Source organism: Uranotaenia lowii, chromosome 3 (assembly GCF_029784155.1).
Source record: "Uranotaenia lowii strain MFRU-FL chromosome 3, ASM2978415v1, whole genome shotgun sequence".
Lineage (NCBI taxonomy): Eukaryota > Metazoa > Arthropoda > Insecta > Diptera > Culicidae > Uranotaenia > Uranotaenia lowii.
This window is the reverse complement of record NC_073693.1, coordinates 271,441,645-271,457,561: the sequence shown is the minus strand read 5'-3', so window position 1 is coordinate 271,457,561 and position 15,917 is coordinate 271,441,645. Positions and strand designations below refer to the sequence as shown.

At 37.3% G+C, this 15,917-nt stretch overlaps 2 protein-coding genes across 2 annotated transcripts in view; one reads left to right on the top strand and one right to left on the bottom strand.

Moving 5' to 3' along the window:
- The window catches only part of LOC129757714 (uncharacterized), a 468,755-nt gene that overhangs the window by 244,169 nt on the left and 208,669 nt on the right, over window positions 1-15,917 (top strand). The window contains 1 exon segment of the mRNA XM_055755003.1: window positions 3,727-3,826. Coding sequence (XP_055610978.1) covers window positions 3,727-3,826 — 100 coding nt within the window.
- LOC129757716 (uncharacterized) lies at window positions 760-1,418 on the bottom strand. The gene is made up of 2 exons (XM_055755004.1): window positions 1,319-1,418; window positions 760-1,218 (listed from the first exon to the last, which is right to left on the bottom strand). Exons 1-2 carry the CDS (start codon window positions 1,320-1,322, stop codon window positions 863-865), a joined length of 360 nt encoding a protein of 119 aa, XP_055610979.1. The 5' UTR covers window positions 1,323-1,418; the 3' UTR covers window positions 760-862.

The window sequence follows — 15,917 nt, the reverse complement described above, 5'->3', positions numbered from 1 at the left end:
TTCCCGTGATCCGATCTGGCCCAAATTTGGCATGAGATCTTGTACTAGGCCTAGGATCAATTTTAGCCTGCAGCGAATAAGTTTTTCAAAAGTCTGGTCATTTGGGGCACTCTAATGTACATGTACATTGTTACGCCTGAACATATACAATTCATATGACTATTATGAATTATTATAAAAGAACTGTAGCATTATCAAGTTATTTTTAATCTTCTTTGATCTGAACGCAATATTGCATTTAAGATTTTAATATTTACAACATTGCTTTTATTTTTCATTCGATATTTAATCCTAGCCACAAAGCGACGAGTGTGTTGGATTCTTTGCTATAATGTCGCAGGTCTTTAATGTTATTCGAAAACATTTATATCAATTTTCATAGTAGTCCTATGAATCGGGTATAAAATCAGGCGTTACGATGTGCATGTATTAAGCATGCTGCTCGTGATACTTGAGGTCGAGACATTTCTTTAACAATTTAGCTAATAATAAGCGAATAATATCTTTAGATCCACAATTTTAGACTTTTAAATTTTAACTTTATGACATTCTTCATTTGGCTGAGATGTTTCGAAATAAGTTGAGAAAAACAAACATTTAGCGACGCATTGAGCGGTTTTAGTAATGTGTTTTAAGTATCTAATTCTGCCGGGACTAAAACGGATAACTAAAATGTTTTCAATTTTGCAGTTTGTTTAAGAATTAGAATACTAGTTCGGAACTGTATGAAAAACTTCGCGCGATTAATACCTCCAAGTTCCTCGTATTATGCTACTAAGTAAAACAATAAACCCAGTTATAAACATACTGTGTTGTCTGATCCACGGATTCCGAGCAGCTGACCACTTGAAGGTAACGGCTCTTAAGCAGACCTGTCGCGTCCTCCAACAGTTGGGAATACTGGTAGCCCTTGCTCAGACCCAGCTACTCTTGTTGGCCGAGATAAGACCGGGCAGTTTCCGGTGCTGAGCCGGCGACTCACGCGTTCCTCAGCGACTGACTGCCGGCAATGGTACGGCTCAGTTGGTTGACACCGTAGCTCTTCGGTTTGGCGTAAGTGCAACCCTTGTGAATCGGCTTTTGCGGTCACCATGTCGCACCCGAGAATCCTTGAGAAGTCCTGCTTGGACTTGTAGCCTTGTCCGGGCGAGTTGGTCTCGAAGCTGGGTGAAATTTGATCATCTGGTGGTATTGCCTGACGCGGACACGAAACAGATCCTTAAAAAAATGTTTGAACAAAGAAAACAGTAGTCACTGAAAATTAATCCTCTCCTATTTAATATGTCGGATTTTCCGATGGTTGGTGATGTTGTCTTACCCATGATTGTGGCGTGAACCTGGATCCGGTTATGTGATTGTTCCGTCGCTTGCGATCTCCGAATCTTTTCGTTGGTCTCCAATTATCAGGATCACTCCCGGTCACTGAATAAAACGGATGAAATGGGAAACTTTTTCGCGATAACTACCGAGCCACTTTGGACTTTATTATTTTTTATGATTGAGTCGGTTGGATCAGTGACTGCAGATATATGTACATGAGTTGTTCGCATGAATAAATGAAATCTTTTTTTTGTTTCTATTGCATAGCCATCAAACAAATTCTTATGGACAATATTGTTAGTTTATGAATAAATTTTGATTTTCTAATTGAAAATGATAGATTTTACTTTTAAATACCCTTCTCTTAATAACTTCAAATAATATAATTGATTTGAGAAATATTGTAAAAGTAATTTGTTTTGGTTTTATGCTAAAATTTAATTTTAAATCCCCTAAATAAATTATCAAAATCCTGTAATACTCAAAACAAAACAAACATAAAAACTAAAATATGATAAAAATAAAAATAAACTCTACGAATTGGTTCTGTACGCCAATTTAAATATATAGAAGGTTCAATCTTTCTATTTAAGTTAAAATAAAACGCTGCGCTCTTTCTAGAACGCATTCCTCATCTAAACTAAATCTTATCATCCAAGATAAAAATTAATCACATATAGTTTACTATTTTCTTTTGAGCATTATGTTTTTGTCAGCGAACTTAGATGAAATCAAACGTACTGTGTTATGTAGATATTATAAAATGTAAAGGGCAATTAACTGATAAAGTAAAAACACTATCCATGTAGACAACTTTTGATCCTTGCGATGACTTTAATTAAATTATGATCGACGCTTTGGAATTTCAATTCAACGGCTTTTCTATAGTTGCAAACTGTATCCATTTCTAAGATTTTAGCAAATTGTAAAAAGTTTTGAGTATATTTAAAATATGGATTAGTTTAATTTAGGATACTTGTTCAGTTTCATTCCCTCAAATTTAATTAAATACATCATTGTTAAGGTTCTCAACGTGATTAAATTTTGCTCGCATTTTTGTTTTCTTTCTTGTTTTCTCCAGACATCATGTGAACAGCGTTCATACCAGTAGGCTCATATGAGCTTTTTGGTGTGGTGGACTGCTTTATATGTTTAAAAAAGTGGCCCCAGTCGACATTCTGTAGAATTTGATCACAAGGATTTTTATATTGAGATTTGTTCCTGTTTGATTAATTTTTACTGTTAATTTAGGTATTCTAAAAACGAACAAAATAAGACAAAACAAATGTTGACGATGTCTAGATAAGCTAAGACTGGAAAATCAACACCGAACAAAACGGACGCTAAACTGAAACGACTGCATGTTGTATAGCTTATTTATTTATGTTTTTTTTATTTAGAAGTAGTTAAGTAAAAATTCCTTTAGTTTTACAAGTTTTTGTGCCGATTTTTTTTTTGTTTCCCTAGATATGTTAGGGAGACGGACTTAACAGTCGCAGCGACTCAACTGTTAGAAATAGTTAAATGGAAGAAAGTAGGTTTATATAGGTGTAATTACAATTTTCAAAATAATGATACCTTAATGATATCTATTTTTGCAATCACGGTAAAATTTTAACTCAAAATACGCGTACTATACCGATAATGAAAAAAATTGCTATTTGTGTTCAAATAAATCTAATTTTTCATCACAGAAAATTGAATACCAAATCATGGTATCATATTGATCTCACTTTTCTGCTTTATCGCAATAAATGAAACCTTAGTTATACCTTGTTTTGTTATCTTGGAAAAAACAAAACCAAATGGTGCTTTCATTTTGGTTTCAATGTCTTGTTTAGGTATTGATTTGGCATCATATGTCGACATATTGATACTTCAAAAAAAACCTAATTTTGCCATCGAAAAAAATGCGATACAAAATTATGCTATCATTTTGGCCTTGATACCTCATTTTGGTTACTGTTTGCTATCGATTCAGGCATCAAAGTCTGCTCGGGGACTCATTAAAAAGGAATGACTCTGAACCGTTAACTAATTTATTCATTGTTTTCCATTTATTTCAATTTCCCAAAAATTTGTTCACCTACCAGCTTTTATCAATATTTTTGAAAGTTAATCACTCTTTTTTCATTTAAGCAAACAGAGAAAAAAAATCCGAAAGCCTGTCTCGATAAACAATCCCGTGCGGTTACTGCCAGAAAACTTTTCTAGCACAATCAACTTTTCCATTAAGGGAAAGCTCATTTCCATAACCATCTCTCTTAACCTTTTTTTGTGTCGTGCCGTGCGCCCTCCTCCCATTCCTGGTACATATCTCTTTCCGGTTCAGGACTCAGTTCCCCAAAACCTTTCTGCTGCTGTCTCTCGCTAATGTTCCTGTTTATTTCTCCATTTTCATTTCAGCAAACGGAAAAGTTTGTCCCATCCTTCGAGACTGTTTCGATGGCCGTCAGAAGTATCTCCCAACAATTTAATTGGACCGAAGCGATTCTGTACGCTGCAGGTGAGTTCAGCTTTTTCGGCCAAATGGTCCTTGTTATTTCTTTGTTTCCATTTTGTTTTATTTTTTCGGTTCCAGATTTTTTCTCGTTTTTCTGGCGTCAGTTTTACCCTTTCGGCCGAGGATTATGGAAAGTTTGAGAAGTTTTCAATTTGCAACGATTTACGAAATATGAATCAGCAGACCTCGGCTTTCGGCATCATGGAAATAGACGGAAATGATTTGCAAAATTTTTCGGTCGTTTCGTTTCACCTGTAGGAAGAACATTTTTGGGACATTTGCGTTAACCGTTGGGAAGAAAAACTTCAAACATAAAGTGATTAGAATTGCAAATAACAACATTTTCAACTGCTGGTGATCTTTGTATATTTCGGTGCTGAACTTGATTGCAGATGGTAAAAAATTTCAAAACCTTTTTTCCCTTATTAATAAACAAATAATAAAATCCTCGTTGAATTGATTTTATGGAAGTTTTCACAACAATGACTTCAAAGTGAAGTATAGAAGAACCACGCTAATCGGAGCTTTTGAGTTATTCAAGCCTTCAGGTTCATATAAGATCCCCTTATTTACTGAGTCATGTGCCAGGAATATGAACAAAACCTAGAAAATAAAAGTGTTTTCAAATTTCTTTAAGATTTCAGAGTTTGACTTATCCAAGATGGCCCTTTCCCCGACTACCTCAGATGAGCGGGGCTCATCTTCGGTCAACAAAAAAATATGAATTAAAAAAAAAGTCGACATAAATGACAACCTTTTTTTGCATCAGGCACTAACGATAGGCAACGTAGATATATGCTGAGATGGTCTTCTAGGTAAGTAAAGCTCACAAGGCTCAATGTGTTCTGCGTAATTTAGATCAGTTGCCCTCTACCTCTAGGATGGAACCCTAGTCCACGTATCCATGTTTCTAAAGAGCCACCCTCTCGAGAGGACGTCTTTTGAACCATTGCAATTCGGCAATACCCTGGCCAAAGAGACTTTTGATGCATTAACAAAATTTTTCTCAGGTATTTCGGTTGCAGTTTAAAAAATATCGTAGATTCTCCAACAGCATTCTTTGTGCGGTATATTTATGCATTGGTCACCAGTAAAACTTAGGTTTCAGAGTGAGCTTTATTTCCCAAGCAACCAAAAGTACTTTATCGCCTACCTCCTAAGTTCGAATTTCGCTGAACAAAGGTTCAAAGGAAATTGGTACCGAATTCCCAAGCAACCAGAATTTCCTTAAAAAAGTTTCATAGAAGCTTAATCAGCTGTCATTTGTGTCTGAAGAGAATGCTAGTCAGCCCAAATTTAAGTTTTTAAAGCTACTTTCAATTTAATTTAGGTGGCTGTAGAGAATGCTACTCATCTTCTAAGAGAATTTCAAAAAACTTCTACGCGCCGAAAAAAAAATCCGGTTGACAGATTGCTCTGACAACCAGGTGACAGATTTCTAGGTTGCCGGTCTATCATGGTCTATCCCTTTGTTTTTAATTATGTATATTGTTTTGATTACAAAAGCTGCGTACACCTAGAGAATTGAACCGCTGCTTTGTAGGTTGCAATGAAATTCACGAGCCTCTCGACCAATCCAGCAATAGTTCATTGCCTCTGTAATAATTAGTAGGTATGTATATAAACTTAATGGCATTTGAGATGGCATTGTTTCGTGTTCAGACACTCAAATAGTCTATTGCCTAATTGGATGAAACTTGAAAAAGAAGATAAAAACGTTTAAAAATGCATTTTAAAAATTTTTGCCAAAAGCTGAAAACCAGTCACTGTAGAGGCATAATGAGAAACCCCCCGAGGCAGTATGAGCACCATTAATGAAGACATAATGAGCATTTTCTGCCGGGGATTCTAGGAGCAAATTCGACTCGATGAAGTCAACTGAGTAATAGAGCTACAGCTTGACTTGAATCGTCTGACGATTTGGCCTATTGGTAAGATGTCGGAGAGGTAATCAGTAGGCTCGAGTTCGATTCCTGGTCGAGGTTATTTTTTTTTCATTTTTGATTCATGATCATGATTGCACTAAACGGTGAGGCGTAGATTCATCAAACAAAGCAATAACAAAATAATCTAGGTCTATTTGTAGAATTCAAAGAATTAACACATGCTCATACATTATGTTTCTGGTGTTTTGTTTGACGGATGATGCTTTGATGCTATTAGTCGTATAATGTAACAATCAAAAAAATCAATCATGAATGGTATGTGCAAAAAAAAACTCCTCGAACAGGAATTGAACTTGAATCTACTGATTACCTTTCCGACACCTTACCAATAGGCCAAATCGACAGACGAAACAAGCCAAGCTGTAGCTCTATTATTCAGTTGACTTCATCGAGTTGAATTCGCTGCTAGATTCCCCGGCAGAAAATGCTCATTATGCCTTCATTGATAGTGCTCTGTTCGCCTCTAGTGAACAAATGAAAGTAAAATAGCGTTTTAGAATTGATTAAAGTGAAAAATCAAAAATTTTATAATGTTGAAAATTGAAATTTATACTATGGGTAGTACAAAACAAATCCTTATGAAAATTTGTTTAAGAAAATACATACTTATGTAGAAAAAAGGAGTGCCCTGGGTGCTCGTTATGCCCTCATCTCCCCTACAGATATAAACAAAAAAAAATACAGACATTTTTGACAAGTCGCTTAGAAATCTCATATAGGTTCCTTAAAACACCTAAAAGTATCTTAACGATGCGTTAGAAAGTGTGCGATCGTTATCGACCTTCTCAAAAGAAGTTGCATTAAAAGCGCTTAGAACCTTCCAAGGAGGATGGAAGTTTTTGAGTAACTTTTACATGACAAGAGTCACATGAAGTTACCGTAAAACATTTTTTCGGCAAAATGTGAACTTCGGAGTTCTATCTTTAAGTAAAAAGGCGACTTTTGGTTGCTTGAGTTATCTCGAAAGCGAGCATGATAGTTACAAAATATTCCTCAAATAGCCTTTCTTCAAAAAGCCTTCAAAACGCCTTTTTGTGACGTGTCAATTGCATCACTCAATATGAATGTTACAAATTGGGTCTCAAATAGTCTTTTATGTACTTGAAGGCCCAAAAAGTTCCTCAAATATCCTTTTTTTAAAACATATCCGCCATTTCATGAATATGGAATGTGAACGAACATCACAAAAGGGCACACAATTAACATGCGTCTTTGCTGCTGGCCGATAGCTGCTTTTGCAGGAATTCTAGGAAAGCTTATTAACACTTCGAATTTTAGCAGCTGGTAAGGCAACATCTAGACGTGACCTCGTGGCAGCGTGTTTTAATATCAACACGAAGGGTCGCGGTTCAAACCTAGTATCAGGACTAATTTTTTTCATTAGGTTGTTTGATTGCTTGAGAAAGCAAATAAAATAAATGTGTAGCAGAACTGGCGTGCGTGCCGGCATGTGTCGAAAAAGTTAAAAACAAAGCAATTAAGTCAGATGAATTTAGATGATGGGAGGAATAAAGATGGATGCCGAGAAACCGGCAGCACCACATGGGCTGGTTGTGACCGAAGTTTGTTTTTGCTGATTGAACGATGACTTGTGAGCTGAACAGAAGGCCGTTCAAATCTGTAATGGAACTTCAAAGTTTCAATAAGAACTTAAATTTTGGGCTGAATAAAACGAACTTCAGCACATTGATTATGCTGATTAAGCTGTGTTTGACCCTTTTAACGAGACTCTTGGTTGCTTCCAGTTTGTTCCAAGTTTTTTTGCATGTTTAATAAAGGCACGCTTGTTTGATTTTTAAACCGTAATACAATAAGGTGACAGTTCTCGGTCAAGATGTCAAAACAAGGCACGCTCAGGCTTAATTGCATATACAGACCCCGTTCGATTTTGGCAACACGCCCGAACTTTTGTGTTGCCTAAATCGAATGCTGCCAAAATTGAATGGTTATTTTTCTCAATTTTTTTTCGTTTTTTTACAAAATAACTGTTATTATTATCGAAAACGATATTTTAAGTTAATTTCCGACAAATTATAATATTTGATTTTTTCAGCATGTTTTTGAAGCATTTTGCTCTTTTCTTGTTTTGTTTATAAAGTTTATTTTCATTTGTCATATTTGCTTCTTTTGTCATTCATCATTTTCAAATTTTTTTTAGTATTTTTGAGTACTTTATTAATTTAAAAAAAACTTTTGTTTTTATTGTTGCATTTTATCACCATTTCAAAACATAGAAACGTATTAATGGTGTTTGTCTAAATTTAATTGGTCCCGTTATAATGAAAACTAAAAGGTTATGTTGTTTTTAAAAACCGTTCGGATTTTGCCAAAATCGAACGGGGTCTGCATTTTTTTTTTTGCATTTAGTTTTGAATTCCAATTTCTACACATTTTGGATAAGTTATGTGTTGATTTTGAGTTGAATGAAAAAATAAATAAGAAACACTTCAAATCACCGGGAGTGGTATGAATATCTTTACAATATGAGTATTGAGTGAAAGGATCCAACTCGTAGAAGTAAAAAATGTAGCTTGACGCCGTCATTGATCCAAGATGATGGCTTCCGCTTTACTTTTCAAAGATTTTAATGACTGAAAATCTCATGAAACATCAACAATATGGGTATTGAGTCAAAAGGCTACACAAGAAAAAATCGAATTCGGTATTCTGACGCAATCTTGGAATCCTTCAGCTCCTTCGGCTTTTCTTTTCAAATCTGTGTATTATTGATAATCACATGAAAGCCCCATAATATGGGTATAAATAAGTTGAAAGGGTTAAACTAGAAAAAGTCGAATTTAACTTTCTGACGCTATCTTGAAATCCTAGATGGTGGCTTCCGCTGCACTCCAAAATGCTGTAAATCACTGAAAATCGTATGAAACTCCCACAATATGGGTATTGGGTAAGCGAATGAACAAGTAAAAGTCGAATTTTGCTTTCTGACGCCATTTTTAAATCAAAGATAGCAGCTTTTGCTTAATTTGAAAATGTTGTAAATCACTGAAAATTGCATGAAATTTTAATGAGATTTTCGACCATTTACGGCAGTAGTTTTCAAACTTTTTTCACTCACCGCCCCTTTTGCAAAATTTTTCAGCTAAACGCCCTCCTGGGCTAATTTTCAGAAAACCTATTAAAAAATAAAAATCTGGATCTTTGAAAAGTCGTTAGCTTTTCGTTTGACTTTGTTGTAAGGCTTAGTTCAAAACTCATTCGAATTTATATGAAGTCCTCAGAGTCAAAAGGGTAGGGGGTAATAAGTTTAAAAAATGGTCAAACGTTTCTTATATTTCAAACTTTTTTTTGTGATTTTTTGAGATTTTAAGAATTTATGCACTACTAGCTGACCCGGTGTGCTTTGCTACACCTTTCAAAAACAAATGTTATTTTCAGAAACTTTTCAAATTTCTATTGTTTTGTTGGCATTATTTTAAATCAAATAACAACATAATTCATAAGCAACCGCTTTAAAATGAGAACTACAGTTGGAGTTTCGAATTGCAATACAAAGATGACTTAAACAAATCTTCTGAATCTTGATCTGTGAATTTGTGTTAAAAATATGATAATTTTAATCTGTTCTTTAAGCTTCGCCCTGAAAAAGGAGGGCCTCAAATTAATCTTACGCAAACAATCTAACTTATGAAATCTGGTTGGTTTTGCTTGATATGTTCTAAAAACTGATAAGAGAGCCCCCCTGTCCTCCCTTTCACCCCCTGCTGAATGGAGGACGGGATCTTTGATAATCATACCCATTTTTTTCGTTCCCCAAAATCCTCTTATATCATATATAGTTCCATTGGTTGATAAGTTTTTGAGCTTTACAACAAAATTTATATGGAGCCCCCTCCTTTCTTCCCCTCTCAACACTGTGAAGCGTAAGAGTCTATAACAATCGTAGAAACATATCTCGTAACCAAGTACCTTTCCATGCCATATTTGTTTCCATTGGTTGGCTTCGTTAGCATAAATTGAGAACTTATGCTAACAAAATTGTATTGGGCTCACCTCCCTCCTCCTATGTACCTACTCACTGAAGGAGGATGGTGTGTCAGATAATCATAGAATCATACCAAAATGAATTTTTATGTTAAGTTTTGTCCATTTCTCGGATTTTGTAAAAATAAGTTAAATGCATTCCTCTTCCCTTCCTATATTCTCAATTCTTTCCTGCTACTGCAAGAAAGGAATCGTTTCACATAGGAAAATTCCTAGTATTGAAATACCATCCCATGCCAAATTTGGTTTTATTTGCGTTGTAATTTATTGGGTTATGCATAAACTTGAAAGAAAGTACCATCCCCCCTTCCGTTCTCCCCATTGAATGGAGGGGTGAAAACTTAATATTCCTAAAAATATTTCTCGTATTCAAATACTTTATGATGCCAAATTTGGTATCATTTGCACGATTTATTCTCAAGTTATGCAAAAAATTTGTATGGAAGCCCCTTTTTCCCCCTTTATATCTTTCCGTTGAGAAAAGGTGGGGCTTCAATTTATTATAAAAACATTTCTCGTCTCCAAATACCCTCACATGCCAAATATGGTTCAATTTTCTCGATCAGCTCTCCAATTATACTGAAAATTGAAAGGAAGACCTCTCCTCTCCTTTTCATCCACTTCTTTGAAGGAGTGAGGGATACCAAATATTCATAGAAGCATTTCTCGTACCCAAATATCGTTCCACGCCAAATTTGGTTCCATTTGCGGTTGTAGTTCTCGAGTTATGCAGTAAAAATTGTATGAAACTCCCCTTCCTCTTTCCTTACTCCCCGCTGGAAGAAGGAAGGGGTCTAAAACAATCATTAGAACATGTCACATTCCCAAATACCCGCCCATGCCAAATTTGGTTCCATTAGCTCAATTAGTTTTTGAGTTATGTGAAAAATTATAAAAGAGGCCCCTCCCCCCTTTATATCTCCCTACTGGAAAGAGGGAGGGGTCTAAAATTACCATAGAAATATTTCTCGTATCCAAATACCCTCCCATGCCAAATTTGTTTCAAATTGCTTTATTAGTTTTTGAACTATATAAAAAAATATGAAAGAGGCCCCTCCCCCTTTCAACTGGAAAGAGGGAGGGGTCTTAAAAAATCATTGAAATATTTTTCGTATCCAAATACCTTCACATGCCAAATTTGGATCTAATATCTTGATTAGTTCTCGAGTTATATGAAAAATTGTAAGCTAGCCCCCCTCCCCCCTTCCTATCACGCCACTGAAAGGAGGGAGGGGTACCAAATATTCATAGAAATATTCCTCGTTCCAAAATACCACCCCATGCCAAATATGATACCATTTGCTTGATGGGTTCTCGAGTTATGCAAAAAATTGTCTTTTGTTTGGGAGGCCCCTCCCCCCCTTCATGAGAGAGGGAGGGGTCTCAAACCACAATAGGAACCTTCCCCTGCCTCCAATACCCCCACCTGCCAAGTTTCACGAAAATCGGTTCAGTAGTTTCCGAGTCTATAGGGAACAGACAGACAGACAGACAGACAGACAGAAATTCATTTTTATATATATAGATTTTGTTCGAAAGAAAAATGGCAATTTTTTGAAAAATATATGGAAAATTACCAAACATAACAAATTACAAGCGTGTTTTCTCAGAATAAGCTTTTATGCACTAATACTAAGGTTGCCGTCCAAGACGAAGTACATGCTGGCCTGCGGATCCGAGACCGACCGAACCCGCTTGTCCAGTAATAACAAGGTCACGATCGACGGCGACGAGCTGAAGATAGTCGAAGACTTTGTCTATCTCGGCTCACTGGTGACCGCAGACAATGACACCAGCCGTGAGATCCGGAGGCGAATTATCAGCGGAAGTCGTGCCTACTATGGACTCCACAAGCAACTGCGGTCGAGAAGACTTAGCCCTCGCACGAAGTGTAACCTGTATATGACGCTCATTAGACCGGTTGTTCTCTACGGGCACGAGACATGGATATTGCTCGAGGAGGACCTGCGTACACTCGGAGTATTTGAGCGACGAGTGTTAAGAACCATCTTTGGCGGCGTACAGGAGAACGGAGTGTGGAGGCGAAGGATGAACCACGAGCTCGCGCGACTCTACGGCGAACCCAGTATCCAGAAGGTGGTTAAGGCTGGCCGGATACGCTGGACGGGACATGTTGCGAGAATGCCGGACGACTGTCCTGCAAAACAGGTGTTCGCTACGAATCCGATAGAAACAAGACAAGCGGGGGCGCAACGAGCGAGGTGGTTAGACCAAGTGGAGCGTGATCTGGCGAACGTGGGGTGTCCGAGAAATTGGAGAACGGTTGCTATGAACCGAGTGAATTTTAGGAATTATGTTCGTCAAGTTATGCCGTGTGACGGAATACTATGTAAATAAATAAAAATACTAAGGTTGCCAGAATTTTTCCAGCACGTATCCGAGCCGGACAAATCCGGTAAATTTTATCTAAAAATATGGCAAAATCCGGGCATTTGAATTCAAAATTGTCGACCAATAACCCGGATAATATCCAGACAAATTTTGTCAAAACCCAGGAATTTCTTAACAAAAAATCGAGAAAAAAAACTTTAAAAAACAAATTTCCGTCATAATTTATCAGCAGTTTTTAATCGCATTCAAAAAACTTTTCATGGTTATTTTCATAAAATTTGCTCAAAAAATTTCTTTTTGTACGCATAAATAAAAATTTTAACAACAAAATTTGTTTTAATTTTGTTTGCTTTGGCAAATGAAGTGAATAATTCTGGGCAAAATCTGGGCTTTTTTAGATGAAATCCGGGCAACCGGACCTGACCAGGGTTTTGTCGAATTTTTCATTAAATATCCAGGCAAATCTGAATAAAACTGGGAAATCTGGCAACCTTAACTTGTACCCTTTTGGCTCCAAGGTCTCCTATTGCTACAATCCTAAAGAAAACTCTCAATTTTGTGTAAAGTTTCCTAGACACCTACTTAAACTAATGAATTATTTTGATATTAAATTATATATCTTTAGTTTTGGTAATCAAAACTTTTTATTCACCATTAATTTGCATAAGTGTATAACACCAAATTGCATTATTGGATACAATTTAAATACTGTCAAGCCGGTAAAATAACGTAAGAATAGTATTACTTCTTTTTATTAGAATTTGAATCCGGCTCAAAGTTATCCAGCATTCACTGGTCTTAAAGTTAAAATTAGATTCTAATAGCTGAATCCAGGCTATATCAGTGATAACCGAAAAGATTAAAAGTATATCCATGGCAAATGGTAAAATTGATTTTTTGAATCGATTTAAATAAAGATGAACAAATATAACTTAAAATAAAAATTCTCTAATAAAAAAAAATACTTCTTACATATATCAAAAATTTCAGAAACAACATCAGCCAATCAGCGAGCAGCGCGCAAAGAGCCAAAGTTATAAAAAGCGCGGTCCTGCTGGTCGCGCAAGTTCAGTAAATTTTCAACCGTTAAACCGAATACATCCCGAGAGAGCAGCAAAGAGAGAAGCTGAAGCGAGAGAGAATCCACCGGAGAAGAAACAGCAGCCTTGCCAGATCTACGGATTTTTCCGTAGTTCTACGGATTTTGACCATTTCTACGGGGCTACGAATCGATGCTCCAAATATACGGATTTTCAGCATTTCCTATGGATTTTCTTGTGGATTATCGAGTAAATTCAAGGGATTCTGCGGATAAATGAAAATTCTACCTGACGACCAAAAAAAAAAAGGTCATCAAGTTTTATTCAGCCGAAAACGGGTACATTTTTCGATTTTCGTGAAATCTACGGACTTAAGCGGTTTTCAATCTGGCAACGCTGGCCAACAAGAACGGGCTGCTCGAATCATCGTCGTCGTGCTCGTACGGAGCCGATTGCGTCGCGAGAGCAAAACGGTGATCGCTCATCCAGAGGGTTCGAGAAATTTCTAGTGTGAATAAACGAATGTAAAAGTGTCGTAAATAGAGAAATATTATAAAGTGACAGTGTTTTTGTTCGTGCTGCTGCTCCAGTTCCTTGCTTCCGGTTCTCTGTTGCCACACCCCTAATCGGCTCTTATCAGAGCCTATCCGAAAGAGTTTAGCTACTGTGGCAACCATCGATTAGTTTGGCATTCCAGGCAGCCTGTCTACCGACCTGCCTCCATTGGTTTGGCAACCACAGGGGTTGTCAAGTGAGGCCCAATCCCACAAGGGGAGCGGGCAACCAGTGGTTGTTTTTCATGCCACCCACCGAGATACAGTCCACCCTCTCCACGATCAGCATGTTTATGCCCAACAGCTCCACGACAACTAACCTGTTGACCTTAACCTCCTATGTACAAGAAATTTTTGCTGCTAAGTCTTATACCGATTTGTCAGCAGCGTTTGATAAGGTGAATTATTGGTAAGCTTGGACGCTTATGATTCTACAGACCTATGCTAGGTTGGTTCCACAATTACTTAACTGGGCGTAAATTGACAGTTCGCACTGGAGACAGAGTGTCTCCAACCAGTTCTCTGCCTCCTCCGGTGTGCCCCAAGGTAGTCACCTAGGACCGATTATCTTCTCAATCTTTTTTAACGATGTGCTCTCACTGTTCGACGGTCCGAAGCTTTGTTATGCTGATTATCTTGAACTGTTCTGCACCATACACGGTCAGGACGACATTGTTTTTTCTGCAAAACCAGTTCAATCTTTTTGCACAGTGGTGCGACATCAACTGCCTGCCTCTGAATCTATGTAAATGTGCTATCATCAGTTTTAGCCGCCTTTTTGCGCGGAGTACATAACGAGAGGATAACGGTAACAAGCAGATCGAGGCTATCCAGCGGCGCTTTTTGCGTTATGCCCTCAGACACCTTAACTGGCAAGACCCGTTCCACATGCCAAGCTACGAACATCGATGTCGTCTCATAGCCATGGATACTCTTCAAGTCCGAAGAAATGCAACACGAGCTACTTTCGTCGGCGATCTACTGATATCGCGAAACGATTGTCCTACGCTGCTGGAAGCTATTCCTCTTAGTGTGAGACCCCATGGACTAAGAAACCAGGGGCGGGATTATGGAACGTGAAACAATCGAGTTTCGTTCGATTCGACCGACTTTGGCTTTACCGATCTTGAACGATCTCGATTCGAGATGATCTACTACCCGGTTTACTCGAAATCTAGTACGTTAAAATTTAGAACTCGAACGAGATACTTAATACCGTTTCTAATTCGATTCGAGTAAAACTCGAAACGAGTATCTCGAATCGAATAGGATTCATAATTTCACCCCAGGACCTTCAACTGTATGTTCTCATTCGATTGAACAATTATGGAGCCAGTTAAGCATTTCTCGGTGTTATTTCAAAGGATGTTTTCCAAAGAAAAGTTATAAGAATATCGAGAAATCGCTAGGTAGATGTAAATGTTGTGTAACTTTCACTTTAAGTCATCATTTGAATCTGAACTTGGTCTGTTTATTGAATAAACAAATAAACAAAAAGACCGAAGATAGATCTACGCCAGATTGACAAGTTATCCCTAAAGTCATTCGTTGACACACAGCTTATTAAAGTATTAAAGTTACCTACATCCTTTATCAGCGAAGACGACATGCTGATGACTTTTCCGCTCAAATGGGGGGGGGGGGAGGAAATAAATGAAAATCGAATAAGCGGCGCGACATCGAATCGACAGATTAGGATGTCGGAAAATTTGGCTTAAAGCAAAAAAGAAAGAACTCTACCGGAAGGAGCAGGGGAAAGGCAACTTCTCGTGATTGAAATTTATTTTCATTCTCTCGAACACCCCGTATCGCGTGCATGTCGGTGCTAACGGAAAATAAAGGGATCGAGCGCACGTTTCGATATGATGTGTTCCGGAGACAATGAAATCAGACTTGTTTTCTTATTATTTGTTCTGATTAATTAACAAACAAATACAAAGTTCTTTTGGATTGTTTTTACAAGTTACTTGGTACTTGTTAAAAAAAAATCACAAAAAACAGTAAGCTTTCTTAGACTCAACTTTCAACTTCTAATCTTAGTATTCAACCATCTTTATGTAGACATTGGATTCGGAAGCCAGAATCCGGTTCCCCGGATACATATAAAAATAGACATACGCACACACATAAAGGAACCAATAACGAAGCTCAGTTTCGGGTGGCCTCCGATTGCAAACAAGTCATTTCCCTTTCTTTCTTT